This window comes from Linepithema humile, chromosome 1 (genome assembly GCF_040581485.1).
Source record: "Linepithema humile isolate Giens D197 chromosome 1, Lhum_UNIL_v1.0, whole genome shotgun sequence".
Lineage (NCBI taxonomy): Eukaryota > Metazoa > Arthropoda > Insecta > Hymenoptera > Formicidae > Linepithema > Linepithema humile.
The window spans coordinates 27,919,305-27,944,508 of NC_090128.1; the positions used below are offsets into that span (position 1 = coordinate 27,919,305).

Here is a 25,204-nt window from a genome sequence, read left to right on the forward strand (position 1 = left end):
AGCTGCACTTGCTTGTGTAGTCTATACGTACTTTACAGTGGCGTGTATACGATAAAGTTTTATCGTGAATATTTCTTTCAAAACTTATCAAAATAATTTATATATTGACACAAATAAACATAATCTACTACGTATAAATTATGCACATTTACACAAGGAGAAATCACTTTCTGCGTGTGAGAAACATTTCTACATTAACGCATACATTAAAATGAGAACTCAAACCAGAAATATTTAAAAGGTGTCATGAATAATTCCGGAAAGCATTCTAAATTTTTAAGCGCCGTTTGGCTGTTGAAATTTTGTCGTTTATAAAATATATTGTCATGCCTTTGACAGAATAGCAAGATAAAGATAATGCAGCTAAAACAAACAGAGCTATCGTCGATACGTTGCAAATCGTGACTTACATTTTTAGTTGGGAATCGAGAGATTTCAACGAGTTAGAATGCCAGCAGTCTAGCGGGACGTGGCGAGAAATATACGTCTGCAGTGGCGAATTTAAAGCCTGAATAAAACAGCATGAAAAAAGGTGTACGATTGAAAATAACATTTGCAGTGGAACCAAATAACATTTTCAATTACGATGGCATTTTCTATTTTATCGCTGACAGACGAACATTCCAAGCACAAATAGTCGTAAATTCGCAGAACGATTTAAGAACCCGTCAATAGTCGTCGCTCTTAACGGTCCCCCCAAGAAACCGGTTGCCTATAAATCCGCCACTGTGCACGTCCTGCTGATTATTCAAACGCACAGATCGAAGTATTTGCTTTTTTTCTTTCCCATTTTATGAACGGATGTCGCGAACAAACGCGAAGTGTCGTTCGGACAGTCTCAACGAGACGGAGAAGTATTTTCTACAGGGGGAACAGCTGAAAAAGGCGCAAATAGCTTAGAATCCGGTCGATGTTTCGAATCTACCCTTAGGAATCGTACTTAGATGTTTACTCAACTAACATTTATCCCTGTCCTTGAATATCGGATATATATTTATCCCTATCCTCATCTCCAAACAAGAAAAAAAAACTTTACACACTGTCCGTGTGCATATTGTACTCGTAATGTAAATCGTACTGTGGCGTTGCGAGTGCAACAAGATATTTTAAAGCATAGGAGGATTATTATACTGTAAATGATACATATCAAAGAAGAAGTTTTGCTTCTCACTAGCTTATATATTCCAAAGATATAGCGTTATATATAAATATACACATATACGATATACCAAAGGAAAAGAGGAAGAGACACTTTAACTCTTAGTGGAAAATATATAGGTGTGCGTATTGTTCGTAAAAAAAAAAAAAAAACAAGAAAATTCTGAATGAACATTAAAAGAAAGAAGTTATTAAAAATCGCGGAAATCGCTCTGTTAAGTATTAATCGCGGAAATCGCTCTACCGAGTAATAAATATCGTGGAAATCGCTCCATTAATTGTACTAACGTTATAATGAAATCGTAATACTAAATATGCAATATATATATACATATATATTGTCTGTGGCTACCGTTATGTGAAATATTACTCTGTGGAAATTCGTTATAATATTAATCGTTACTGACGTCGGAGAAAGCGCAATGTTAAATCGATTGCACGATGTCTTAAAAGTAATCGTGGGAGGCACAGCGTTTTTTGAACTCACGTTACGCATACAACAACAACAGCAACAGTAAACAATAACAAACAGCAACAACAGAAATGTTCTAATCTCACAGTATGCGTAGAGTACCTATCATCTGTCTTATTAAAAGGAAAAACTCTCAGCAAACCGTCGCTTTTTACGGCATTGGTGCTATAATCGCCGAGAGAATCCCTTATGTGAAAGTATATTACAATTAATTCTCTACTAGTCTCGATATTCTCCCCCCCCCCCAAACGTTATAAAAACTTACCTGTGTAAGGAAACTCAAAACATATCATGCGAAATGCCTAAATGCATTTAAGAGAGTTCTAAATATGAATGTTAACTACGAGATATATTATCCTATTGAAATTATATTTTTATCTTTGATCCGTATGTATACCTAAGCTCTATATATTTACACAGTATTCATATATTTTCTCGAGACATATATATATATATATCTATAAAATAACGTAAATATATACACATACACATACTGATGCAGACACACATATATACATAAAGACCCTGCTATATCGTACGTATGTAATATTCTAATGTATGCTCCAACTCACATACGCGCTTCATGATCTTTTATTAATGATTGCACACGTTAATTTTGGTTTCATTGCCTTAAAGTTATTTGTGATTGTGCATCAACAATCAATTATAAATTTGCCAATTTTTTAATTCATGCATGCATTTTTCATTTAATCAATATTATAATCTGAAAAATTTTCTAAGCAACATAAACTTCCAAAATAGAGTCAAAATAAATATTTCAAATATTTAAAAAAAGTTTAATTATAAATTTATGTGTATCCAATTATGTATGATATAATGAGGTTTCACTATATGCATAATGTTGACTATATGTGTTATAAATATCTCAAGTTTGAATTTAACTATTCTGAAAAGTGTGACGTGCTGTTTATATTACATTTTTTTTAAATATATATATATATATATATATATATATCATAATTGCTGGCAAATAATTTATGTATTATAATTTATATTATTTCATGGATAATAACAAATAATGTTATATAAACTTTTTTAAATCTTTGTTCCTCCCAACATCTCTTTTCTCTTATTGTTAGTCAAGCTAAGGAAACCGTTAAAATATTGTGAACTGCACACAAAATATACATATCATAGCTTGTAAGACTCTTTGCCTTGTAAGGAAATTTTTGGACGAATGTTCAAAATACAGAACACAAAATGACGGCGACTGAATACATACATATGTACGAGCTATTGCAGGTTTTAAGAGAAATTTGGCCACTTGGCCTTGAGTCGAAAGTACCTCTGTCGAAAGAATTAATCCCAGCGTAAAACTTTATGTGTATGACGTATATGTAAATGTATCGTTCAAAATTACAATATTAAAAAAAAAAGTTCTAATAGCTAAATGTGAAATACATGATGGTGCATATGAAATAAACCGAATATATTTCTGTCATTCCTTCTGGCTGTCAAATGTTTTCTCCTCGAATGCACTCATATGTCAATGTTCAAATTTGTGTAAATTCAAAAAAATTGTTTCTAGAATCTTTTTCTCTGACTCTTACTTACCATTTTGTTGTTGTATGATGTGCGCTCTGATACATAAATCTGCAAAAAAAAAGGTAAATTAGAAAAAATCTAGAAATTAATAAAAAAATTTCTGCATTTTGCAATAGAAAGTTACATTTGGAATTTCCAACACTGTTCTTAATAAAATTTAAGTAGACAAATAAAAATCACAAACAGAACAAAAAAGAATTAAATGAGTATTAGGCTACCTTTGATTTGATTCATCTTAAATTAATATTACAATGGAATTTTTTCTATCAATTCAATTATACACATCTATTTTCATAGAGATTTGTAAAAGATACATAAGACATACCTTTCCATGAAATGTTTTGTTTTTTCAATATTATAACAAGATCAATTAGATTAAACAAGCTGAAATTGCGTATTATGTGAAACTTGGCGAAATACGTAGAATACTTTTTTTACTGCAAACCGCGATATAAAGATCGTGCCGCCACCTATCATTAATTTGATTAACATTCTTCTTTGTTGTAGGTAAAAAAGTCAATTACCCATTTCTCATGTGTATGTATAGTTAATGGACATTTCCACTTTTCTGCACGACATCTTTCAGGTTATGTGTTGTGCAATTCCTTTACAAACGCTTGAGGCATTTACGTAATTTTACAAATATTTGACATAAAAAACATTCTTTCAAACATTTCTTTCAAAAAAATTAATAAGCTAAATATAGCAATTTCTGTTCTATGTAATATGATAAACATATTTTTCTGTAAATATTTCCAAAGTTGTCAGCTGCTAAAACACTACAATCCAAAATGATGACACTACGTTTGTTTGATAATCACGTAAGATACATATAGAAATTATTTTTATTAAAGACATTACTATGAAAATTACCTTTACACATTATGTGCCTTTTAGGATTGTTCAGCTCTAGATGCTATACCAAACATGTGCACAGATAGTGGTGAAATAGAGAACTATGATTATTTACAAGAATGCATCAGTAATTTTGAAAATAAAGATTCTGGAGTCAGTTTATCAGCTTCCACAAATACTGCAGATATCGGTTTGCAAGGAGATAGCTTAGATGATGTTAATTTGAATAGTATTGATTTTAATTTTATGAAAATTGAAAACTTACTCTTACAAAATACTCAGGAATCTGAAAATTGTGTGAAGAGTGAAGAGGCAAAGCAGAAAAAGTCAACAAATGTTAGTGTTTCAAGTTCTATTGAAAATTTTAACACAGTAAATTTGAGCTACAATAGCTTTTCAAATTTTTCAAATGATTCGAGCAAACAGTCAGATGATGTAACAACTATCAATAACAGTGAATCTTATACATTTAACAAAAATGTAACAACTCAATGTACAGAAAAAAACCAAACTCAAGTAGAAAAATATAATTGTTTCGTTAAACTTCATACTAATAATAAAGACATATATTTTATTGAGAATAAAGATAACAAGTCTATAAGTCAAAATATTAGATCAGAATTAATACCTGAAATAAAGAATGATACCTTGGAATTATTAGATGGAAATGAACAAATTCAAAAGTGTGAGCAGTGTCAAATGACATTCAGATATAAAAGGCACTTGGATCGTCACTTAGAAGGCCATCAGAAAAATAATTGCACTCATTGTAATGAAAAATTTGCTAGACGAAAGCATCTAGAGGTTCACTTATTTCGCGCACACGGAGAAAGAGTGATCAGACATCCTCATTTGTGCGATGTGTGTCCCAGAAATTTTCCTAAACGAGCACTTTTAAATCGTCATAGAGCAAAACATAGTTATCAAGATGGCAAGGTATGTTCAGAATGTGGAGATATGATAAATACAGATACAAATGAAAAAGAACATGAAGAGAAGCATTGTAAGAAGAAACAATTCAAATGCCAGCAATGTTCCCAAACATTCAGTATTGAACAGACATATTTGTCTCATATTCAAAATCATAATAACTATAAGTGTCCAGACTGCGATGTTAGTTTTGCATCAAAGAAAAAAGCACATGAGCACTTCAAGGCAATTCATAGTCCAAAGTTAAACGAGCAAGAATCGACAAACAGTGGTAAATACTAAAATTACTAAATTAATAAATCAAATCAACTCTTTTGTTATTTATCATCTAACAATTTCATTTTACAGGTTCATATTTTTGTGCTGATTGCAGACACACATTCATCAAGAAAGATGACTACTTTCGACACTTGGAATCTGCATTACATCTTAATAAAGTCAATAAGAATGTACCTATAAGGGCTATATTTTCATGTACAATCTGTTCGAAAAAATTAGTCACACAGAGAGCTCTGAACCAACATATCAGGCGCATTCACAAGGGAGAAAAACGATTTGCATGTAATATATATGAGTGTGCATTTCAGTGTGCTACAAGGACAGATCTAGATAGGCACAAACAACTGCACATAGAAGAGCGAAATGTTGTGTGCGAACATTGTGGCAAGACGTTTACCAGCGTCAGTATTCTCAAGGATCACGTACTTTACGTTCACAACAAGGAGCGGCAATTTATCTGTGAAAAGTGTGGCAAGGCGTTTAAGAGAAATAGTTTACTTAAGAGGCATAAATTGTCACATGAACAGCATCGACCGTTTGCTTGTATGCAGTGTAATACTGCATTTAAACGCTCACACCATCTCACTCGTCACATGGAAACTTGCCACAAAATTACATTGGAAAAGAAAAAAAAGGTAACATGAAAATTTTTTAAATTAATTCATATTTATATATAAACTCATATTTACTGTTTTAGGTAGTAAAGCTCATGAAAACAGAAGACGGTCATCTTGTGCCAGTACCAGAGAAGCCAAAAAAAGTAGAATGCAGTAAAACAAAAAGTGATCAAGAGCGTGAATTAGTTGTAAAAAACGAGGAGAAAGACTATTCGGTTATGAATATAGACGAACCAGTAGTAAATGTTGACTCGCAATTGCAGATACAGCCATTATCAAACTCTGAGGAAAACTCTGAATGTTCAAACATGTTAAAACTTACGAATTTATCTGTCGTCGATCCTACCCCACAAGTTCTTTCGTTAGTAGATGTGAACACAGGACAAGTGATTACTGTAGAGATTACCAATCCAGAATTATTATCTACCAATGAGCTCGCTGATCAGTTTGGAATAAATTCTAATGAAATATTAAACTTACCAGATTATCAAGATATAGAATTTCAAAATAGTCTCCTGAATACGGATCAAACTTATTATGACAATACAAATTATTCAGAAGTATCATTAGAAAACATCGAAGGGTCGTTTTCACTTATGAATAATAACAGTAAGATAAAAATAGAAAATTATTTAACACACGAATTTTCGCCGTTTCTTAACATTTGAAGACTTGCATAAGGCAGCTATGTAAATTTGGAATGTGAAACAATTATGTTTGCTCAAATTTGAAATGTGCCATTATTTATCTCATTTTATTAAGTGTAGAAATATTGTTATTTATTTTGTAAACAATGAAAAATATTATCAAATTTATGAAATATATTTTTTCATATTACAACATATAATACCAAATGTTTAATTTTCTTTCCTAAAAATAATAGATATGTATTTTTTCAAATAATATAGAAAAATTATATTATTTAATAAAATAAAAAATAATTGTAATTGTATTTTTAAAGCTATCACATAAAAGTTTAATTATACACTGCTCAAAAAAATTATGGCATAGGAAAATTTTTTTGAGCAGTATATTTTATATATATAACATACACGAAACATAAATACATATATATTTAATGGTAACAAAAATTGTACTCACCGTTAGAATATTGAACTTTGCTATAGATTTTATACTGCTCCGCTTCAGCTCCATCGAAGAACTAATGAATATATCGAACTTGAAATCTGTACTTGTTCGTTACGCGCATTACCCGGCTTTACACGAAAATCACGCCACGATACACGAAACACACAAACCGCAAGCACGAAATAAAATACACTTTACCATAACGCGTCCATGCGCATAATTGTGTTATTTACATATTCAACAATTCACTCAATGATTTACATGCCCTTAGAACGAACGAGACGAGCAACGATTATTTTCGCGGTCACGCGGAGGTCATTAGGTGCGAACACATACAACAGCGCTGTTATACTTGATTTATTTACGGCAAGTTGAAATTGTGATTGCATGTGTACATTGCATTTAATGAAACGACATATTGGAATGACTGCGCACTCACAGCGCTATGATCTTGTTGACCAAACGTAAGGATTATTTTCGCGTATCAGAGGTATCGGAATCAGTACTCACCGGAATTTACAATTTGTTCTAACCGGTCCGATTTCAAATCGGTGAAATTTGACGATCGACGAAACGCCATTGGCAGCCAATAATTGCAGAAAATTATACGTTCTGACAATTGCCTATTGCTTTAATTAACACTCCCGACAAAAATTTGCACTTGTAATGTACTTTTAATGGGTAAAATGTACGATTATTAACGGATTGTTCACATTTTGCGGTCCGAAGCAACGCGTTGTGCATGGCGCTCTAGAAAGATGTCATGGCGGCTGAGAGTGAGGGCGCAACCGGCGCAACTATTGTGGCGCAATATTCAATGTTTCGATATTGAGATGTGTTACAAGTGGTTGAAATATATCAAGATAATAATTACACGTCTTGCAACAATTTACAATAATTGATAATATATTCAATATTCTATATAAAAATTGAAATCAATATGTAACAAATTTAGCTATATATTACATGAAAAAAAACATATGTATGGGCATAATTGTTTATAAACATGTGCAACAAAAAACTTCAAAAATATACTCCAAATTTCAGTTAAATTTATTTTTTATTCGCAAATATTTCGTAAAAAATAAGTACATATATTTAATTTTAAAAAATTCTAGAAATATTGTTATTTTATATTAACAATTTATTGTATTGTTATGAAGAATATTTTCAAACATCACTTTATAAAATATATTTCTTATTTTACAATACATAATCACTAACATTTGATTTTAATTCTTAATAAAAATTTATATATATTCTTTTACGTAAAACAAAAACATATATAATTTTTATTTAAGTTTATAACGTGAATAGTATTGTTTAAACAGTTATTTAAAATTAGAGATCTTAAAAAAAAACATAAAATACAATTTTTCTAGCATTTTTTTTTGTACATGCGTAGATTTAATGTAACGATCACCTAAACAATTCCCTTAAACAAAACATTAAAATATAAACAAAATTGCACTATATAGCTTTTAACCCTTAATCCCGACGGTTCTTTTCGGCACCTTTAATCCCGACTCATGGGTCGCTTTGCGTCTTTGCGTTATTTGGATCAGTAAAAACGCTTTAAAAAATCTGAAAAAATTCATGGAGCTTCTTTCAACCTTCAACTTGAAGTCCCAATTATATTTCGATAAAAATTATTTTTTTATATAGTTTGTTATTAAGAAATGGAGGTACCTTACAGCACTTTGAAATTTCGCTTGGGTCGAAAACGACCCATGAGTCGGGATTAAGGGTTAATAATAACATATATCACTTATACATACATATATTCACATGCATGCCAAAATTGAAATGTTTTATGCTTACTTGATTTATGTTTCATATATTTAGTCAAAATTTTTAAATATTTGCAATATGCATATAACTTGATTCTAATTTATAATATAATCAGTAAAAATTAAAAATTTTTCACATACATGCTTATTATTCATTGGTTATTAAATATATTTTTATCGTTAGAAGCATATAATTTTATATATATAATAGTTATAGTTCCATAATTATATATAATTATAATTATAAGTACATATATATATATACATGCACATATAAAATTATATACTTGTATCGTTAAAAATATAGTGGATAAAAGAAATATTCGCATATTGTCTTTTTTTCAAATAATACTACACAAAATATAAATTATTAAAAATTATGTTTCTATCAAAATATAAACTTAAATATGTACTAGTGTATTGAATAAAGCGATTTGTAGTAAACATTTATTTTCTTTGCACAAATTTATCTAAAAAAAAAAAACATGTAAATACTTTTTACCCACTATATACACATTATAAATCTGGAAATTACTCTTCATGATTATCAAATCATAAAGAGCTTAACAATTTTTTCTTTATTTGTTAACGGATTTAGATCTTCATATGTTTCTTTTCTTTTTTTTTCATGAAACAAATTTGTGTATAAGTATACCAACAAGAGCAGTAGATGTTCCTCCAACTAAAGTCCATAGAATTCCTTTAGCAATTTTATATTTATTTTCGACCTTTATCTTCTTTGATTTACTATTGTTAACTCTACCCAACATTTTAGCATACAGCATCTTTTCAGATTCTTGTTCTTTTGCAATTTTGTCTTCTAAATATACCAATTCAGATTGTAAGCTTGTCATACTTGGTTCTAATTTTTGTACTTCAAGAAAAATTGCATGGGCTTTTGCGTATTCTCCCTTTTGTTTTAATATTTGTCCTGCAAACAATACAAAAAAAAAAAAAAAAAAATATATATATATATATATATATATATATATATATATATATATATATATATATATATATTTACATTATACATATGTAAAATATAAATTAAAAATATTGATTAATCTAAAAAAGAAAGAAAAGAACTAGACAAGATTTTTTACCTTTTCTATATAAAGCTTTCAAATTTTGTGGTTGATGACTCAAAACATCTTCTACATTTTCTAAAGCTGCATCATAAGCTTCTGTCTTCATCAAAGCAGCTGTCAAATTATTTTTTACTTTCATGCAGCTTTCTAATATGGTATTACCATTGTGAGAATCTTCCTGATCATCCTGATTTGTTGAAACTAGATACTCTAATGCTCTCCGATAACAGTGTATTGCATAAGTCATCTTCTTTCGGTTATACCAAAAGTTTCCACGGTCGCGTTTAACATTGCTTAAAAAAATAAATAAGATCTTATTTGTAGACAGTATTTAATTAATACAAAAAAAAAAGATAAACAGCTGTCAACTATTTAAGAGTAAGATATGTTACCTCATTTTTAATCTTTCACTAACACTTAGTGTTTCTATAATAGGTTCAAAAATTATTTCTTTTAATTCAACTATATATTTAAGAACAGAATTAGGTGGTATTTTTTCTTCTGGCTGATCACCATAACCAAATCGAGGATCAACATAAACTTCAGCAATTTCGTCTTTATCCATTAAAGAAATTGTTAAATCTAATCCCTGCAATTTAAACCTTAGTATTATATCACAAACAAAATACTAATAAATATGACAAAAATAACAAATATGACAGAAAATAATATATAATACCTGAACCACTTCCATATCTCCTAACTGTATCATAAAATCATCCTTTTCTTCTACTATTTCTCCATTAACCTCACAAACAACTTTTAATTTACATATATCACGTTTATTGGGTCTTGTTCCGTCTTCACCTTCTTTTATAACTTTCTTTTTTAACTGACCATTACCAAGTATGTCCATCCATTCATCTTTGGTTTCCATACTTTCTGAAACTTCTTTTGTAGAATCCTGAGAATTTAATTCTGTAGGAATGGAATCAGCTTGTACTTTTTCTCGTAGCATATTATCCTCGCCTATCTTGAATAAATTAATTTTAATTATTTAATAATATACTACTATAGATAATTTTTATAACCATCATGGATTCTCTTAATGTCCTTGCCACATGTTGTAAAAATAAAAGACTATCTATGTAAAATTATGTGAGATAATTTGATAAAAATAATTTATTAGAGTTTTTAATTACAAGAGTCTATTAATTAAATTTTTATTATAGTAGCTTTAAAATAATGAATGCTTAATATATTTTACGCTCAACATAAATTGAGAACAAATTGTATAAGCAAAAAATTGTACAGAATTTGTTTAACGTTCAATATAACATTCATAGGTACTATGGTAAATAAGTGCGATAACGAAAAGATGCTTGTTCATTTAGTGTAACAAAAACGTTAAAGAGACCGATTTAATTGAATGTCTTTATTAAGTTCTCACATTAATAGTGTAATTGACATTAAAATAAGAACTTTATTTTTTTTATACGTACCTCGTTACTTTCGGACGAATCAACAGTCATTGAAAGTATGGAAAGTCTTGTTATTTTCAGATCAAAAATACAACGGGGGAGACTAGTCAGACCTGGTTAGACCTCGTATCGGATATTCGTGTGAAGTCATTTGAAATTATGGGCTACACATAACACGCGTCAATGGTGCCATGCGACAAAAAGTGACACGATGGCCAATCAATCTCTCGCTTTTCTAGAAATTCTATTTACTATGTTATGGTTCCTGCACACAGGACGCGGTAACGCTTACTACGCGACAAGAAGCGATGCGATAGCCAATCAATCTTTCACTCTTATAAAATAGTTGTCAATTGATTGGCTGACGCTATCACGTTGCCTTTTACCATACGATAGCGTTGTCACGTTCTATGTGCGTGAGCCATTAGATTCATAATTCATTTCTCGGGCATATACTTTATGCAACTTTTATAAATCCATGTGTACAAGGCCTTAATTCTATTCAAAAAAATATGCCTGATATTATCGGGAGAACAAACCAATGAGACGCTCCTACATTTCTAAGCGCACGCAAGCGCATTCGATTCGCATTCGGTAGCGGTCCACTCTGACAGGCTGCCGCCACTTAACAATCTAGCAGTTGAAGATTTTTGCACAGCTGGAGCATTATGAAACTATTATTGTTCTTGGGACTGGTGATTGCTGCCTCCTGCGCGAGCAACGTCGCTAATGGACCAAAAGTTACCGACAAGGTATACAAGAACACATAATCTGGAACAAAACAAAGTACAATCTACAAAGTAAATTGCTAATCGTGAAAAGAACAAAAATGATACTTGTGAATACGTGGCATTTCATTTCACGTTCTTCTATCGCTTACAATAAGCGCGAGATATTTCTGTTACACGGAAAAGTCCATGCGTCACTTGGAACTAACAATACCTTTGTCCCGAAACAAGAAACAGATCAGTGATTATGTTAATTAGTCAATTAACTAATCAATCAATTTTATTTGAATTTGAAGGTATGGTTTGATATCAAAATCGGTGATGCCGATGCAGGCAGAGTAGAAATCGGTCTTTTTGGCAAAACCGTTCCAAAAACTGTCAAGAATTTCGTAGAACTTGCCAAGAAACCTAAAGGAGAAGGATACAAAGGCAGCTCATTCCACAGAGTGATCAAAGATTTTATGATCCAAGGAGGAGACTTCACTAAGGGAGATGGAACTGGAGGTTCAGTAAACTTTCCTTTGTTTTTAATTATTCAGTATGTCAACCACATATTTGATTTTGTACCATTAATTTTTATTATGTTTTATTCATCAGGTCGTAGCATCTATGGAGATCGCTTTGCAGATGAGAACTTCAAGCTGAAGCACTATGGTGCTGGATGGTTGTCCATGGCTAATGCTGGCAAGGATACCAATGGATCTCAATTTTTCATTACTGTTAAGCAAACACCATGGCTTGATGGCAGACATGTTGTCTTTGGCAAAGTTATCAAAGGAATGGTAAGAATACCTAATAATACAAATCTGGTATATTATAATAGTCTATGTAAGAATATAATATTTATGTAATTATCCTTTTATTGCAGGATATAATACGCAAAATTGAGCAAACAAGCACAGATTCAAGAGACAGACCACAAGAAGAAGTTACCATTGCTGATAGTGGGGCAGAAATTATAGCAGAACCATTTAGTGTGTCTAAAGATGACGCTACTGACTAAATAGCAGCATTTACGAACTATTCATTATTCCTCATGGCCTGTTTATTTTATACAAAAAGTGTTTTTGAGTTATATGACTCTGGTATTAACCAATTTCTCTAGATGAATTATTAAATATGCAAACAATTTGAGTCTTGATACTAGCTTTAACAATATTTTGTTAATGCAGAATATCATGCCAGTAAGATTTCAAAATCAAAATAGCATTTTTGGAGTCATAAAACATTAAAAGCACAATAAATATAAATTATCATACAAACGATATCATGTGAACGATTCTATTCCAATTGTTACAACTATATACATTTACATTGCGCACCAATTTTGTACATCTATACTCAAATTTTCTACATTCGTGAATAAATATAAGTTGTTTAAAGTATTGTGTATGTATTATTTTATTGTACTTGCAAAAAACTAAATCATCAATTTTAAATGAAATAGCAACAAGATATATCCTGGATCAAAAATGGCGATTCATTAGCCACATTGGCCAGCGCGGAATTATATATACAGGGTGTTTCATAATGGTTGTGCCAACGCTCGTGTGTGGGTAGAGTGCGGTAAATTGAATAGAAAAGTCCTTTGCTGTTTTGCAATTATTGCAACAATATTCGAGATATTAATTAAAGAGGACTGACGAATAATCGTGCGTTTAGAATGCGCGCGGCTAGACCGTGGGCTGTACGCTCTAGGCATGACATAGTTCAGTGGAACAATCCTAGATGATATGTGTGTGCGTTCGATGGTTTGTGCTCGGGAGCTCGGGTCTCCAATCTGGCAGCTCTGTTTGTATCTTGAACAGCACGGCCTTTCCAGTTTGCATAGAGTTCAGTGACTGCACTATATATAGTGGCGCTTCTATAATATATTGTGACGATGTGACCAAAATATGTTGGAAAATCGTAATTGTGGAGAGATAAATAACGAATGGTGATATTATTTAGTATGTGCAAGTATGTGCTTATATATGCTATAACAATTACGTATACTGTTTCCAATTGTTTCGATAAGTGATTGTATGATCCTATAAGTGATTGTAGAAAAAAAATACTTAAGTATTTTTACATTTTCCGCAGAGGAGTGTCACATATTATGTATATTGAATGCAAGGATTTGTTGTTTGTGTTTAGATACAATACACATTGCTGCACGGAAAAGTCGTAAAGAGAAATCCAAAGAAATGGAGGTTAGTTTTTATTGCTGTAACAGTCAGGGTACAAAAATCTAAAAATCTCAGCCTACGTATATTTTTAACATAATAGATTGCATTTATTTAACTGATTTAGTATAACTTATAATTAATTTGTGCACTAACTTGCAATAACAGTAGCGATTATAATAGAATATTTGATCTAAATGTATTAAAGGCGTGACAAATCTCAATTAATGCAATATATTGAAGATATTCTTATTTCTTTAAGGTTATTTTATAAAGTTATGTAGATACTTTGTTATACATTTTGTAGGTCGTCATTTTAATTTAAGTAATGGATTTATAGATAGATGAGTGTTCGGGTGGTGGAGATAGCGGGGCAGAGGAAGATGAAGATGAAGCTTCAACTCATGGTTCTAGGAGTGACAGTAGCAGTAGTAGTATAAGTGGTAGTAGTACAACAACAGATAGCGAAGAAGATAGCGCAGAAGATCAAGCTACAAGTAGTAGTGAAAGCCACAGTTCTGCAGAGGAAGATGAAGATGAAAATGAAAATACAGAATATATGGTAAATGTAGAAACCCCTGATATTTTGGTAAGATTTATATTTTTATATTTATGCTAAAATTCTTAGGTGCTAATTATATATACATGCTATATATATAGTATTGTTGAATTTAATTCTATGGATAAAAGATTTAAATTGAATATGATCTCTAACATAAATTTAAAAAATTCTTGTTTAAATTTAACTTTAAATTTGATTTTTAAAAATCTTTGAATTCTAATTTGGCATTACACTTTTGAAATTTAAGAAAATATTGTTTTTATGGAATATGAAATAAAAAATGTATTTAAAAATTTTAATTTGCATGTCTATAAATTAAGCATCAACAACTATTTTTGAATTTAAATATATTTTATCCAGATTTTTTATTTTTTATTTTTGGAGTACAATATTTACAAATTTACATTTTAATTTTTGAATTAAAGGTTTTTAGTTTTCTGTAAAAATTTCTTATAATATTTTTTATACAAATTTTAATTGCTATATTGGGGTTATGATTCAACATTTCAGCATTTTGACTGCAGATTTGAATTTACTGAATATGTAATCATGTAAATTTAATTGTTTTTTCATAGAAATTATTTTTGTAAAGCATTTTTACTTTTTTTAAACTTAATGGTTTTTTAGAATAAGTAAAATTTTATTACTATTGTATTAAATTGATTATGACTGTGATAATATTAGAGATGGGAAACCTGCGTTGCTGCCAATACTAAAGTGAAATTACCACAAGATCTGTGTGAGCATTTCAGTATCTTTAAGGAAATGCTAGATTATCCACGTTTCTGGAATGAATATCTTACTGAAAGTCAAAGAGAAACATTATATAATCTTTTGCCAACTTTTCCAAAAGATTGCAACATAGAAGCACAAATGGAAAAATCATTGCAGATGCTATTCAATAGAGAAAATGATAGGTAATAACTAGGTTAAATATTTCTTGCAAAGCAAACAATGTGATTGATTGCCTGAATTTGTTTTATTACTATGTGATTATTGTAAAATATTCTAAATCAAATATATTATAGATTTGGTGTAACGGCACTGGATGCATTTCATAATCATCTTTCTGCTGGTCACTATCGTCCAGATATTAACAAAATACGCAGATTGGTGCGCCATGCGCAAAAGAAAAGATTATTATTTAAAGAACGGAAACGGTCGTACGAATTAGCGAGTCAACTACTTAAGTCACGGGAAAGTTTACTGTCAAATGCATATAAGCAAGGTTTTAGTCAACCGACCAACCGGGCACTATCTAAACTTCATTGGCGCAAGCCAAAACCAATAATAGGTAAACGTCTACTCTATGTATTATCCTTTTAATTTTAGTATTAGCCTAGTATTAAAATAGTCTGAACCTCTTAAGTGTTAATAAGTATTAAAAATAGCATTAACTTCTTAAGTGTTAATAATTCATATATGCATCGTTTAAAAACTATTCATCCGTATTAATAATGCATATATGTATTCATGCAAATATTATATGCATTTCAGAAACGATATTTTTCATTTAAGACTTTTGCATGGTATTCGTAAGCTTATGGGGTCGCTGAATTTAAATTTCTGGTTATAATTTTTGAATTCAATGTGGAAGACCTAATATAGCAAACGTAAATTCAAAAAATTCTTTTCTCATCAAACTTGATTTCTAAGGGTTTTTATAGAATTTAACAAATTCAAAGACTAAGCTAAACAAGAATCTGACATCAAGATTTTGAAATTCTAAAGAATATAATTTTTATGAGATATGTATAAGATTAACTATTATAAAACGCATTATAAAATTTGCTTTTTAAATTTTTAATTGCTATGTTAAATTATAAGTATATAAGTAATTGTATACTTTTTTTTACTTAGCGCATTTTTATATCTCAATGGTTAAGAGATTAAACATTTTCTGCTCATATCTTATTTACACTTCGGCCACTTGCCTGAGAAATATGTAGCTTTTGTGAAACATATACATTACTAATGCATAAATTAATAGTTGAAGAGAAGACCCAGCTACGCTATTTGGAGGAATTGAATGCAGTTCGGGCGGAACTCGGGTCCAATACGAGATTGTCCGCTGACACAACGTCCGAGAATGAAGAGAATTATCCACATTATCAGACCGCAGGTGCCAAACAAAAAAGGAAACGGCGTTCTACTGCGAGTCTTGGATTGTCTGTTAAAGGCTTGCAACTCAGTCACGAAGACGAAACCATTCGACCTGTGTTTTCCACACTACAGCGAATGGAATATGCACCGAGCAGATCGTTGTTTGTGCGCGAACAAACAGAAGAAACCTACCGTGCTATGTTAAGTGCGCATAAAAAGCGACGTGCTCGTCGAGATGTACGTATAATCTATCATTCTATCATAAATATTTATTCAAGTAAAATTGATTAACTAATTTACATGTAGATTCATCCGGAATTGAACACTCAAGGGATTGCGCTTGCCGATCTCACACAGAGATCGCAAATTGGTCAGAAACACAAGTTTTTGATCGGCAATTCCACGAAGATTGCACCCAAAAAGAAAGTTAAAGTGGAACAAAACTCTTTATGTCCACCCACGACAAAATTGGTGAACTCCCATTCTGTGAAGCACGAAAGTGACAACAGTGATTATTCTCACACAACCGATGACAATAGACAACCTAATATCGCGGACATGGATTACAATAGAATAGTAACGCCAATAAAATTGGAACCGATCGATACGTATGAAGTGCATCAATTAGCTAAGAAGAAAATGTAATTATAGATGACTGCTTACATTAGAGGAACGCGAGGGATAAGCCGCTGAAGGCATTGTGGTATAGAAATTTGAAACGAAATTGGATACGTGATTAATAATTTAGAGATTCAAATTTAATTTTTAGTTTGAAAGACGTTTTCTTTTCTTTTATCTTATCAAACACTCATAAGACTTCGTATACAAAATGTTTTTAAACTATACTGATAATACAAGATAAAATCTATTGCATTCTAAATTTTAAGTTAATTCTTAATACTTAAACATTTCTGTTTATTTTAACTAAACTTTAACCAAATGTTTATATATTTTACTCACACTTGAATAAAAAGTGAGAAATTATAAAGAAAAATAGCTGAAATAAATTACATTTACTTAGGCATTGCTTAAACATTGCTTAAACATTGCTTAGATATTATTATGACATTATTAAGTCATTAATGAGCAGTAGTATGTACAATGTTTATCAGTGGTTTACCTTTGGACGAATATTATAAGATTTATATGCTTGATTTGACTTCATATTTATTTACAGCAGTTCAGCAACTCCAAAGAGTAACAAGTCGGCAATAATCAATACGCCAGAAATAAAGAAAGAAGTTGAAGATATAGAATATGATGAAGTTAAGACAGAGTTAAGTTCGAACGTGAATGAGGACATGCTGATTGAAACTGAAGAAGAAGAAGAAAAAGGATCTAAGAAAGAACTCGACTTGGATAATATTGATATGATGCAATTACCGATCCAACTCGATGACGGAATTGATATACTTGATGACGTTAAGTAAGTTTATCTGTAAAATTATTAATAAACGTACTAGTTAATGAAATTAATTAAAAATATTTAATTTGGAAAATTAGATGCGAGGATGAGAGTGTTATGTCAATATCAGAAAAGGAAGTGACCGTACCGTCTAGCGAAAGTACCATAGACGTTAACAATGGTGCGGAATTAATGCAAGAAACGCACGCTTGTTTTTTCTCTTTGTTGCGAGATGCTTTCACTTCTAAGGGAGAATATCGAATGAGCGCGGCGGAAATGAAAGAGGCGGTAATGCAGTGGCAAGGCAATCCTATTTCACCCTTAAACGACTGGTAATATTAAATAAAATTTTGCTGTAATGTAAGAAATTTACTCCTTGAGTTTTAATGATGTGTCTATACATTATTTAAAAACTGACAACTAGTCACTGTTGATGTACGTTATTTTAAACAAAATTTATTCCTTAAAAAAATTAGGAATCACCTGTTTTTCGTTAAAGAGAAAGGCAAATTTCAGCTGTAACTTTGTAGTCATGTCTAGTGTCGGAAAAAAACATTTTAAAGCTCGAACTTTCTACTTTGGAATACTTTTTGCCGATTATAATTATCTTTTTCTTTGTCAATGTAAGTAATGCAAAAAAAAGAGCCAAAAATTTTTTGTTTCTACAAACGTACTTCGAGTGTAAAAAAATTTTAAGGAAAATTTTGTTTTATAAATTTACTTGTTTGTTTATAGAAATTATTTTTGTTAATAAAGCGTTTTTTATTTCTTGACACTTGAGATTAAAAAAAAATTATATTTTAATAAATTATATGATTGATATTGTAGGTACTCCTTGGTGCCTTCGTGGTCCACGTTAATACCATTAGCCCTAGGATTTCTCGCTGGAGAATTAACATATTCACAGGATTTAGATTTACGACAGGAACGAGATCAAGAACTTGTACCTTACTTGGAAAACAAAGGTCGAGGAATATACGCATGGATTGGTGCAGGGCGCGATTCTGATACTCGATTACAGGATCTGTGTACAAAATTCCTTATGTATAAGTATGTATATGTCGCTGTCAATGGTGATGTTTTAATTTTCGGTTGTTATTATATAGAGAGCGGTGAAAATTGTACAAGCAAGGATAAAATAATTGCTTGTTTAAAAATAAGTGAGAAATATAGAATAAATTTGTTTACGAAAGGTTTTAGTTTACAGAAAATTGATTTTAAAAATTGGAAAATTAACGTTTTTGCACTTTTCTAAACTTGAACGGTTCTTAATGATCTTGTATTATTAAATTTTTTTGCTTCAATATCTAAAAATACAATATATTATTGAAAAGGTAAAAATGGGCTTGATATTTAACATATAACTTGTTTAGTAGAATATATAATTTTAAATTGCATTTTGAAATAAAATATTGTATCTTATTTATCTCTTGATAACCGCTGTTAAAATAAATGCTGCATATATGTTACAACATATGTTACACACCACATAGATATTATAATACATAGATAATAGAAAATCATTAAAACATAAAATATGCAAAAAGTTATTAATTTTTCAATATTCAAAATTAATTATCTTGAAAATAAAACCTCGTGTGAAAAGTTATTTTATATTTTCGAATTATTTTTATATTAGAAAGCACCGTGTTTTCGATTACACCATAATTTTTGCCACATTCAGCACAGTTGTCTAACTAAATATTCACAAATGCTTATCCGCAAACGTTTCTTATTGTCATATTTCGTTCATTTGCATGCCAAGTTGAACAACTCTGTTTCTAATCTACTTTCCTTAACTTGATTTTATTTATATTTTGTTTAACAAAATACTTTATTGAACAAATAATTATGCTTTTATAGAGATGTGTTAGTATCATCGAACACTTCGGCTACCAGTACTGTAGCAACAGTAAAACCGCAACAAATTCAACACGCATCTTTGAACAACAGTAATGCGAATAGCGCGATAGCGAGCGGAACTTCGCAAAGCACTAGAAGCGGAAGCCCAGCGTTGGAATCTGTAAGTATAGATGCTAGTGCTGCTGGAACCGAGTGGGAACCACCTCGCGCACTATTCCCTACGGAATGGAAGGTTCGTCCGTCCACGTCGGAGGAACGTGAGGAATTTCGAAGACAGGAGCTTATGCGTTACGCTGCACCTCACAAAGCATTTACTTATCGTATGCATGGTTATGCGTCTGTAGTCGGCCCGGTCAAAGGAATTTACCAGCACAACGTCGGTATGTTTATGAATTGCATTGCATTGCAATGTAAAAGTACTGAATTAATTTGACATTAGAAAAATATATTTACTGAAATTATTAATTTATCAATTTGCAAATGTGAAGTTAATAAATTATTATTAATTTAGCTTCAGGACAATCTAAAGCGCGAGGTCATAATTTGCTGGTGGCAGATCGTCCAAACTTCGTAACTATTTTAGCGTTAGTCAGAGATGCTACTGCTCGACTTCCTAATGGTGAAGGAACACGAGCTGACATTTGTCAGTTATTGAAGGATTCGCAGTATATCAAAGAACAAGGAAACAATGACGATAATCTCCATTCTGTTGTATCAGGAGCGCTCGATAGACTGCATTACGAAGCGGATCCTTGTGTCAGATTTTATCCACGTCGAAAAGAGTGGCTTTATCTTCATCGAGCGCGATCTGAATCTGAGTTTGGTTCGTTTCTACTTTACATCTTATCTCGTTTATTGATTTATTGCTTTATTATTTATTTATTTCTTAATTTTGATAATTTATTGTTTATTATTTTGAGCGTTTCTAGAGTATTGAAAATCTTAACTTGCTCTCATATGATTATTCAACAATCTTTTATTTTTTCGTAGAAATGTTTCATCAGCAATTGCAAGGTGTTGCGAAAAATAAAAAGAGCGTTGGAAGTACATCACGGAACAAATCAACCCAACCTATTCTTAAATCAACCAATGCAAACAAGGAACAGTTTTCGAATACTAAGGAGGTTACCGTTAAAAAAGAGAGGCGGACGACGACTATATCTGCGCAACCTGTCATGCCCAAGTAAGTGTTTCGCATTTATATTATTATTATGCATGAAATTTTATATTATTAATTTATATAAATTGTACAGTATTTTAAAAACTTATCAATTAAAATTATTTTAATTATATGAATTGTGAAGTTATTTGAATGTTACGTAGTTTTAAGTGGGATATATATACCATATGATGTTGATTATTTCGCTTAATTTGAACTTGCATGACTTTTCTAAGTTTATATCAAGATCACTTAGTTTTTTTTAAACGGAGACTCATACATATTCTTAAAACTGACACATTGAGATATATATATTTTCAAAACACTATATATTATATACATTCATATACATTTATTGTATTGTTGTGTGTATATGCATACAAATCATTAAATCTTGCAGGAAAGAGCAACGTAAAACCGAAGAGAAAGTTATTATTGAACATCCTATCTCTACTGAAGAATCCATTAATAATAATGTAGAAGTGGCAGTGAGCACAATAGCAACTCCGACCATTTCTATTACTGAATCCCCTGTCCCCGTTGCATCGCTCATGACATCTCCGGCTACGGTCACAAGTATAGTAAATACAGAACGAGATAATGTTACAGTGGAGGCAAAATCACAACTTCCTGCTATAACGACGATAAAAAGAGCGTCCGCTGTTGGAGGAAAACCGATCACTGTAGTCAAAACGAATGCTACACAGAGCTTGCTTCAGTCAAATCAACATAATTTTCCGCATCACCAAATTCAAGTTTCCACATCAGCCGGTCTGCAAACTATTCGTTTGTCCGGGCATTCAGTGTTGCAATCTGCACAACAGTCGGCTATCCCAGTTAGTGGTAACAACGTAACGAATGGAACCACGACGAATTTAACGACAATATTGCCGTCTACGAAAGTACAACAAAATCAGCAACAACCAACTATAGTAACGAATCAAGCAGGGAAGAGTATCTTGCAACCTACTAACATAAAACAACAACAGTCACAGCAGCAACAACAGCAACAACACGTGTTACCAGGCAAAACCCTCTTGGCGTCACAAATCAAATTGGTCAGTTCAAGTCAAATTAAATCGTTACTTACGAGCCATGGTCTTCAAGGTCAGACTATATTTATTAAACAATCTCCACCATCGAATAATCAATCGCAACAGCAATTACAACAGCAACAGCAGCAGCAACAGCAACAACAACAATTAAAGGTGGATATCTCTGCGAATAAATCTTGTTATCGTATTATATTTATTTTGTTTAAATTTGAATCTTTATATATTTGAATTTTATTCTGATACAAAAGCAACAACTGCAGCATCAACTTCAACAACAGCGAGTTGTGGCTAGTCAACAACAATCTATACAACAGACTCCGGGAATGCAGCGCATATTCGCGCAAATCGGGGGAAAACCGATCGCTGTGCAAATACAACAGTCGCCCCATCAACAACAGCAGCAGCAGCAACAGCAACAGAAAATATTAGCGAAAGTTTTAACAAACAGTGGTGGAGGGCAGATTATATCCGTGGAAAGTTTGCTCGCGCAAAAGGGATTGAAACTTGCTACTACTGCTGCTCATCCTAATCAACTTAACAGACAGGGCAAACAAGTTATACAAGCTCAATACCAGGTAAATACATTTAATATGCGATCTATTACATAACATCACGTATCAAGAGACACGGTCGTATTGTGCCAAATTCACGCGCAATGCAAAAGAATGATTAAATACATTAAATAATAATTATATTTTAATACTTTTTTATTAATAAAACTAATAGAATAGAAAAGAATTTTATTATTAAAAATTAGGAATTGTGTAATATCTATATTTATCGTTTAAAATCGAGATAAAATAATATATATATAATGATACAATAATTCTTTGGTTAATATTATATTTGCAGGTGGTACCCCAAACGCAGGCATCTCCTGGTCAATCGAAAATAATAGCAGTGAGCACACAGCATCAACAATCACAATCACAGCAGACTCCAACTGTTCGAATGGTCACCGCTCAACTTGCGGGAAAACCCATCGTATTGGCGAGTGGTAACAAGAATGTGGGAGTCGCGGTGAGCACCAGTAGCGGCAACGTAGTGTTAGGCAAACAGCCAGTTTCTCAACAACCACAACAGCAACCGCAACAGCAGCAACAGCAGCAGCCACAACAACAAACGCAACAACCGATTATCTTGCCGAGTCAATTGCTCAACATCAAAACGTTGCATGGACTCAAAGTAATTCCTACGCCAACCGGTTTAAAGACCGCCGGCAGTGCCGTGTATGCTCGAGTTATCGCTCCTACGACAATAGCGTCCACGCAGGCTGCATCAAATCAACAACAGACTCTACAAACGCAATCGTCGAGGAATACTTCGTACGGCACACCTTGAGAAGATTGATGTTGTTTATGTATGCTTAATTCGTTTATGTCGGTTCTTCAAATCTGTTTGTTTTTTTCTTCTTTTTAAATTAAGAGTTTAAGATAAAATTTTAGTGGGACAAAAAATTATTTCGATTATACGTCGTATTTTAACTTAATGAATATGCTGTAATATCGATTATAGAGTTTAGCAAGTATGCTTTAATATTCATAAGGTTAAACAAAATTTAAAAAATATATAATAAAAATATAAGTTAAAATATTAAGAGTATGCTGGAGTCGTTTTTTTTTACCGACCGAATCTCAAAAATCTACTTTGTATGGCTTTTTTATTGCTTTATTATTTGTCATTTGTGAAATATTATATTTTATTCCTACAAAATTTTCGAATCTTGAATCCCTTCGAATCTTTTGTCTGAGCTCTAATTGAAACAACTGTTTTTTATAAACGCAGTATTCACTTATATATTATATCGAATTATATATCGAAAACTATCAATTTTAAAATTATGATATTTTAAATGAGAGATAAAGATGTAATCGAAGAATCTGTCATTAAAATTAATGTCAGATCCGGAGTACAATGTGAAAGCGAGAGTTTTTATTTTTCAAGTACATCGTGATTCGAGAATAACGATTTTACAGAGAGAGAACATTATGACTTTCATGCTTTTGCTGAAGTATAATTCAGGTTTGTTAAATGTTGCCGTGGTGAAGAATAATTGTAGAAACTGGTGTTTGATTGCTGATCGCGAACAGGGTAGTCATTATCACTGGCAATAGATAATATCGAGCGTGTGTTAACGGGCGGATATTGCAATTGACCGGAATGGCTCATTCGTTTGTCACATCAATGATAGGGCCACACGTGTTGATCCTTGGCTTTTTTGTGCACGTTCTTAATTATCGCGTATGCAATTTGATATTTACGGTGAAATCGAAGCTCATTAATTCCGTCGCAATTTATTTTCGGAGATTTAATTTTTTGCGCGATTTCTTCGGCCCAATTCGATGTGTGTTTCGATAATTGCCGGATCAATCGAGGTGATTCTGATAAAAAGTGAATGTGTTAATTGACAATACTTTATGAATTTACGATAATCGATAATTTTATAGAATGTTTTTAGCAGCGTGTTCATAATTACGAAATTTTCTTGCGTTGGATATGTTAGTTCTGATTTTAGTTTAAATTACATTACATTTTAATTTAAATATTTGAATATATATTTTTATTTAAGTGCTGTGGGAAAAAATACATTTGTGTAGAGTCGATATGATGTGAATCGATTGGAAATAATAATTTAAGAGCTTTTTGTTACAGTATATAATTTATTATTTCAGCTATTGCCAAGACCGGACTTGTTTTACATTTAAAACTTATCCATACTCATCCATCCATACCTTATACCTAATTACTTTTTGTTACAGTATTTAATTGAAAAAAGAAACAATTAATTAATACAGTAAATATGTAATATTTCGATAAAGGTATTATGTAACCCGACTTTCCGGACTCTCGCTGTTGTTCTTTTACAAAATTTCACGGTTTGTTTACTCTTGCCCGAAGA

The 25,204-nt window shown here is 31.4% G+C and overlaps 4 protein-coding genes across 14 annotated transcripts in view; 3 read left to right on the top strand and 1 right to left on the bottom strand.

Annotated features, from left to right (window-relative positions):
* Positions 1–11,471, bottom strand: part of zda (peptidyl-prolyl cis-trans isomerase zonda) — a 123,346-nt gene extending 111,875 nt beyond the window's left edge. For 3 of the 7 annotated variants that reach the window (XM_067348933.1, XM_067348928.1, XM_067348953.1), the window contains exons 1-2: positions 7,477–9,383; positions 3,206–3,244 (exon numbers count right to left, since the gene is read on the bottom strand). In XM_067348933.1, the coding sequence (XP_067205034.1) occupies positions 3,206–3,244; positions 7,477–7,546 (109 nt within the window). In that variant the 5' untranslated portion in view covers positions 7,547–9,383. Of the gene's footprint in view, positions 1–3,205; positions 3,245–4,069; positions 4,157–7,476; positions 9,688–9,859; positions 10,138–10,236; positions 10,434–10,523; positions 10,818–11,286 lie in introns of those variants that run through there. The other 4 variants (XM_067348922.1, XM_012365678.2, XM_012365687.2 and 1 more) reach the window with 4 other exon arrangements.
* Positions 3,770–6,724, top strand: LOC105671486 (zinc finger protein 723-like). The gene is made up of 4 exons (XM_012365712.2): positions 3,770–4,017; positions 4,094–5,252; positions 5,330–5,895; positions 5,958–6,724. The coding sequence occupies exons 1-4, from the start codon at positions 3,988–3,990 to the stop codon at positions 6,543–6,545; spliced, it is 2,343 nt and encodes a 780-aa protein (XP_012221135.1). The 5' UTR covers positions 3,770–3,987; the 3' UTR covers positions 6,546–6,724.
* Positions 11,472–11,836: 365 nt separating the features above from the next.
* LOC105671452 (peptidyl-prolyl cis-trans isomerase 5) lies at positions 11,837–13,378 on the top strand. Its single transcript, XM_012365657.2, has 4 exons — positions 11,837–12,017; positions 12,290–12,497; positions 12,591–12,775; positions 12,862–13,378. The coding sequence occupies exons 1-4, from the start codon at positions 11,934–11,936 to the stop codon at positions 12,994–12,996; spliced, it is 612 nt and encodes a 203-aa protein (XP_012221080.1). The 5' UTR covers positions 11,837–11,933; the 3' UTR covers positions 12,997–13,378.
* Positions 13,379–13,788: 410 nt separating this feature from the next.
* LOC105671535 (nuclear factor related to kappa-B-binding protein) lies at positions 13,789–23,928 on the top strand. 5 transcript variants are annotated; one of them, XM_012365781.2, is made up of 16 exons: positions 13,789–13,942; positions 14,130–14,185; positions 14,499–14,747; positions 15,405–15,637; positions 15,749–16,014; positions 16,711–17,060; positions 17,130–17,464; positions 18,001–18,249; positions 18,327–18,560; positions 19,057–19,278; positions 20,092–20,471; positions 20,603–20,914; positions 21,082–21,274; positions 21,651–22,458; positions 22,554–22,880; positions 23,158–23,928. In XM_012365781.2, the coding sequence occupies exons 1-16, from the start codon at positions 13,927–13,929 to the stop codon at positions 23,644–23,646; spliced, it is 4,719 nt and encodes a 1,572-aa protein (XP_012221204.1). In that variant the 5' UTR covers positions 13,789–13,926; the 3' UTR covers positions 23,647–23,928. The 5 variants fall into 5 exon arrangements, with proteins under 5 accessions (XP_012221204.1, XP_012221213.1, XP_012221222.1 ...); XM_012365790.2 differs by having other exon boundaries at positions 18,004–18,249; XM_012365799.2 differs by having other exon boundaries at positions 14,499–14,720.
* Positions 23,929–25,204: the final 1,276 nt, after the last annotated feature.

Bases quoted from the DNA above. Each gene is read 5' to 3' on its own strand.
- LOC105671535 (XM_012365781.2), top strand. The intron at 16,015-16,710 runs GTAAACGTCTAC...ATAAATTAATAG, and splicing joins CAAGCCAAAACCAATAATAG to TTGAAGAGAAGACCCAGCTA. The intron at 22,881-23,157 runs GTAAATACATTT...TTATATTTGCAG, and splicing joins TTATACAAGCTCAATACCAG to GTGGTACCCCAAACGCAGGC.
- LOC105671486 (XM_012365712.2), top strand. From the start codon at position 3,988: ATGATGACACTACGTTTGTTTGATAATCAC. The intron at 4,018-4,093 runs GTAAGATACATA...TGTGCCTTTTAG, and splicing joins TACGTTTGTTTGATAATCAC to GATTGTTCAGCTCTAGATGC. The intron at 5,253-5,329 runs GTAAATACTAAA...TTCATTTTACAG, and splicing joins GCAAGAATCGACAAACAGTG to GTTCATATTTTTGTGCTGAT.
- LOC105671452 (XM_012365657.2), top strand. From the start codon at position 11,934: ATGAAACTATTATTGTTCTTGGGACTGGTGATTGCTGCCTCCTGCGCG. The intron at 12,498-12,590 runs GTTCAGTAAACT...TTTATTCATCAG, and splicing joins TAAGGGAGATGGAACTGGAG to GTCGTAGCATCTATGGAGAT. The intron at 12,776-12,861 runs GTAAGAATACCT...CTTTTATTGCAG, and splicing joins GCAAAGTTATCAAAGGAATG to GATATAATACGCAAAATTGA.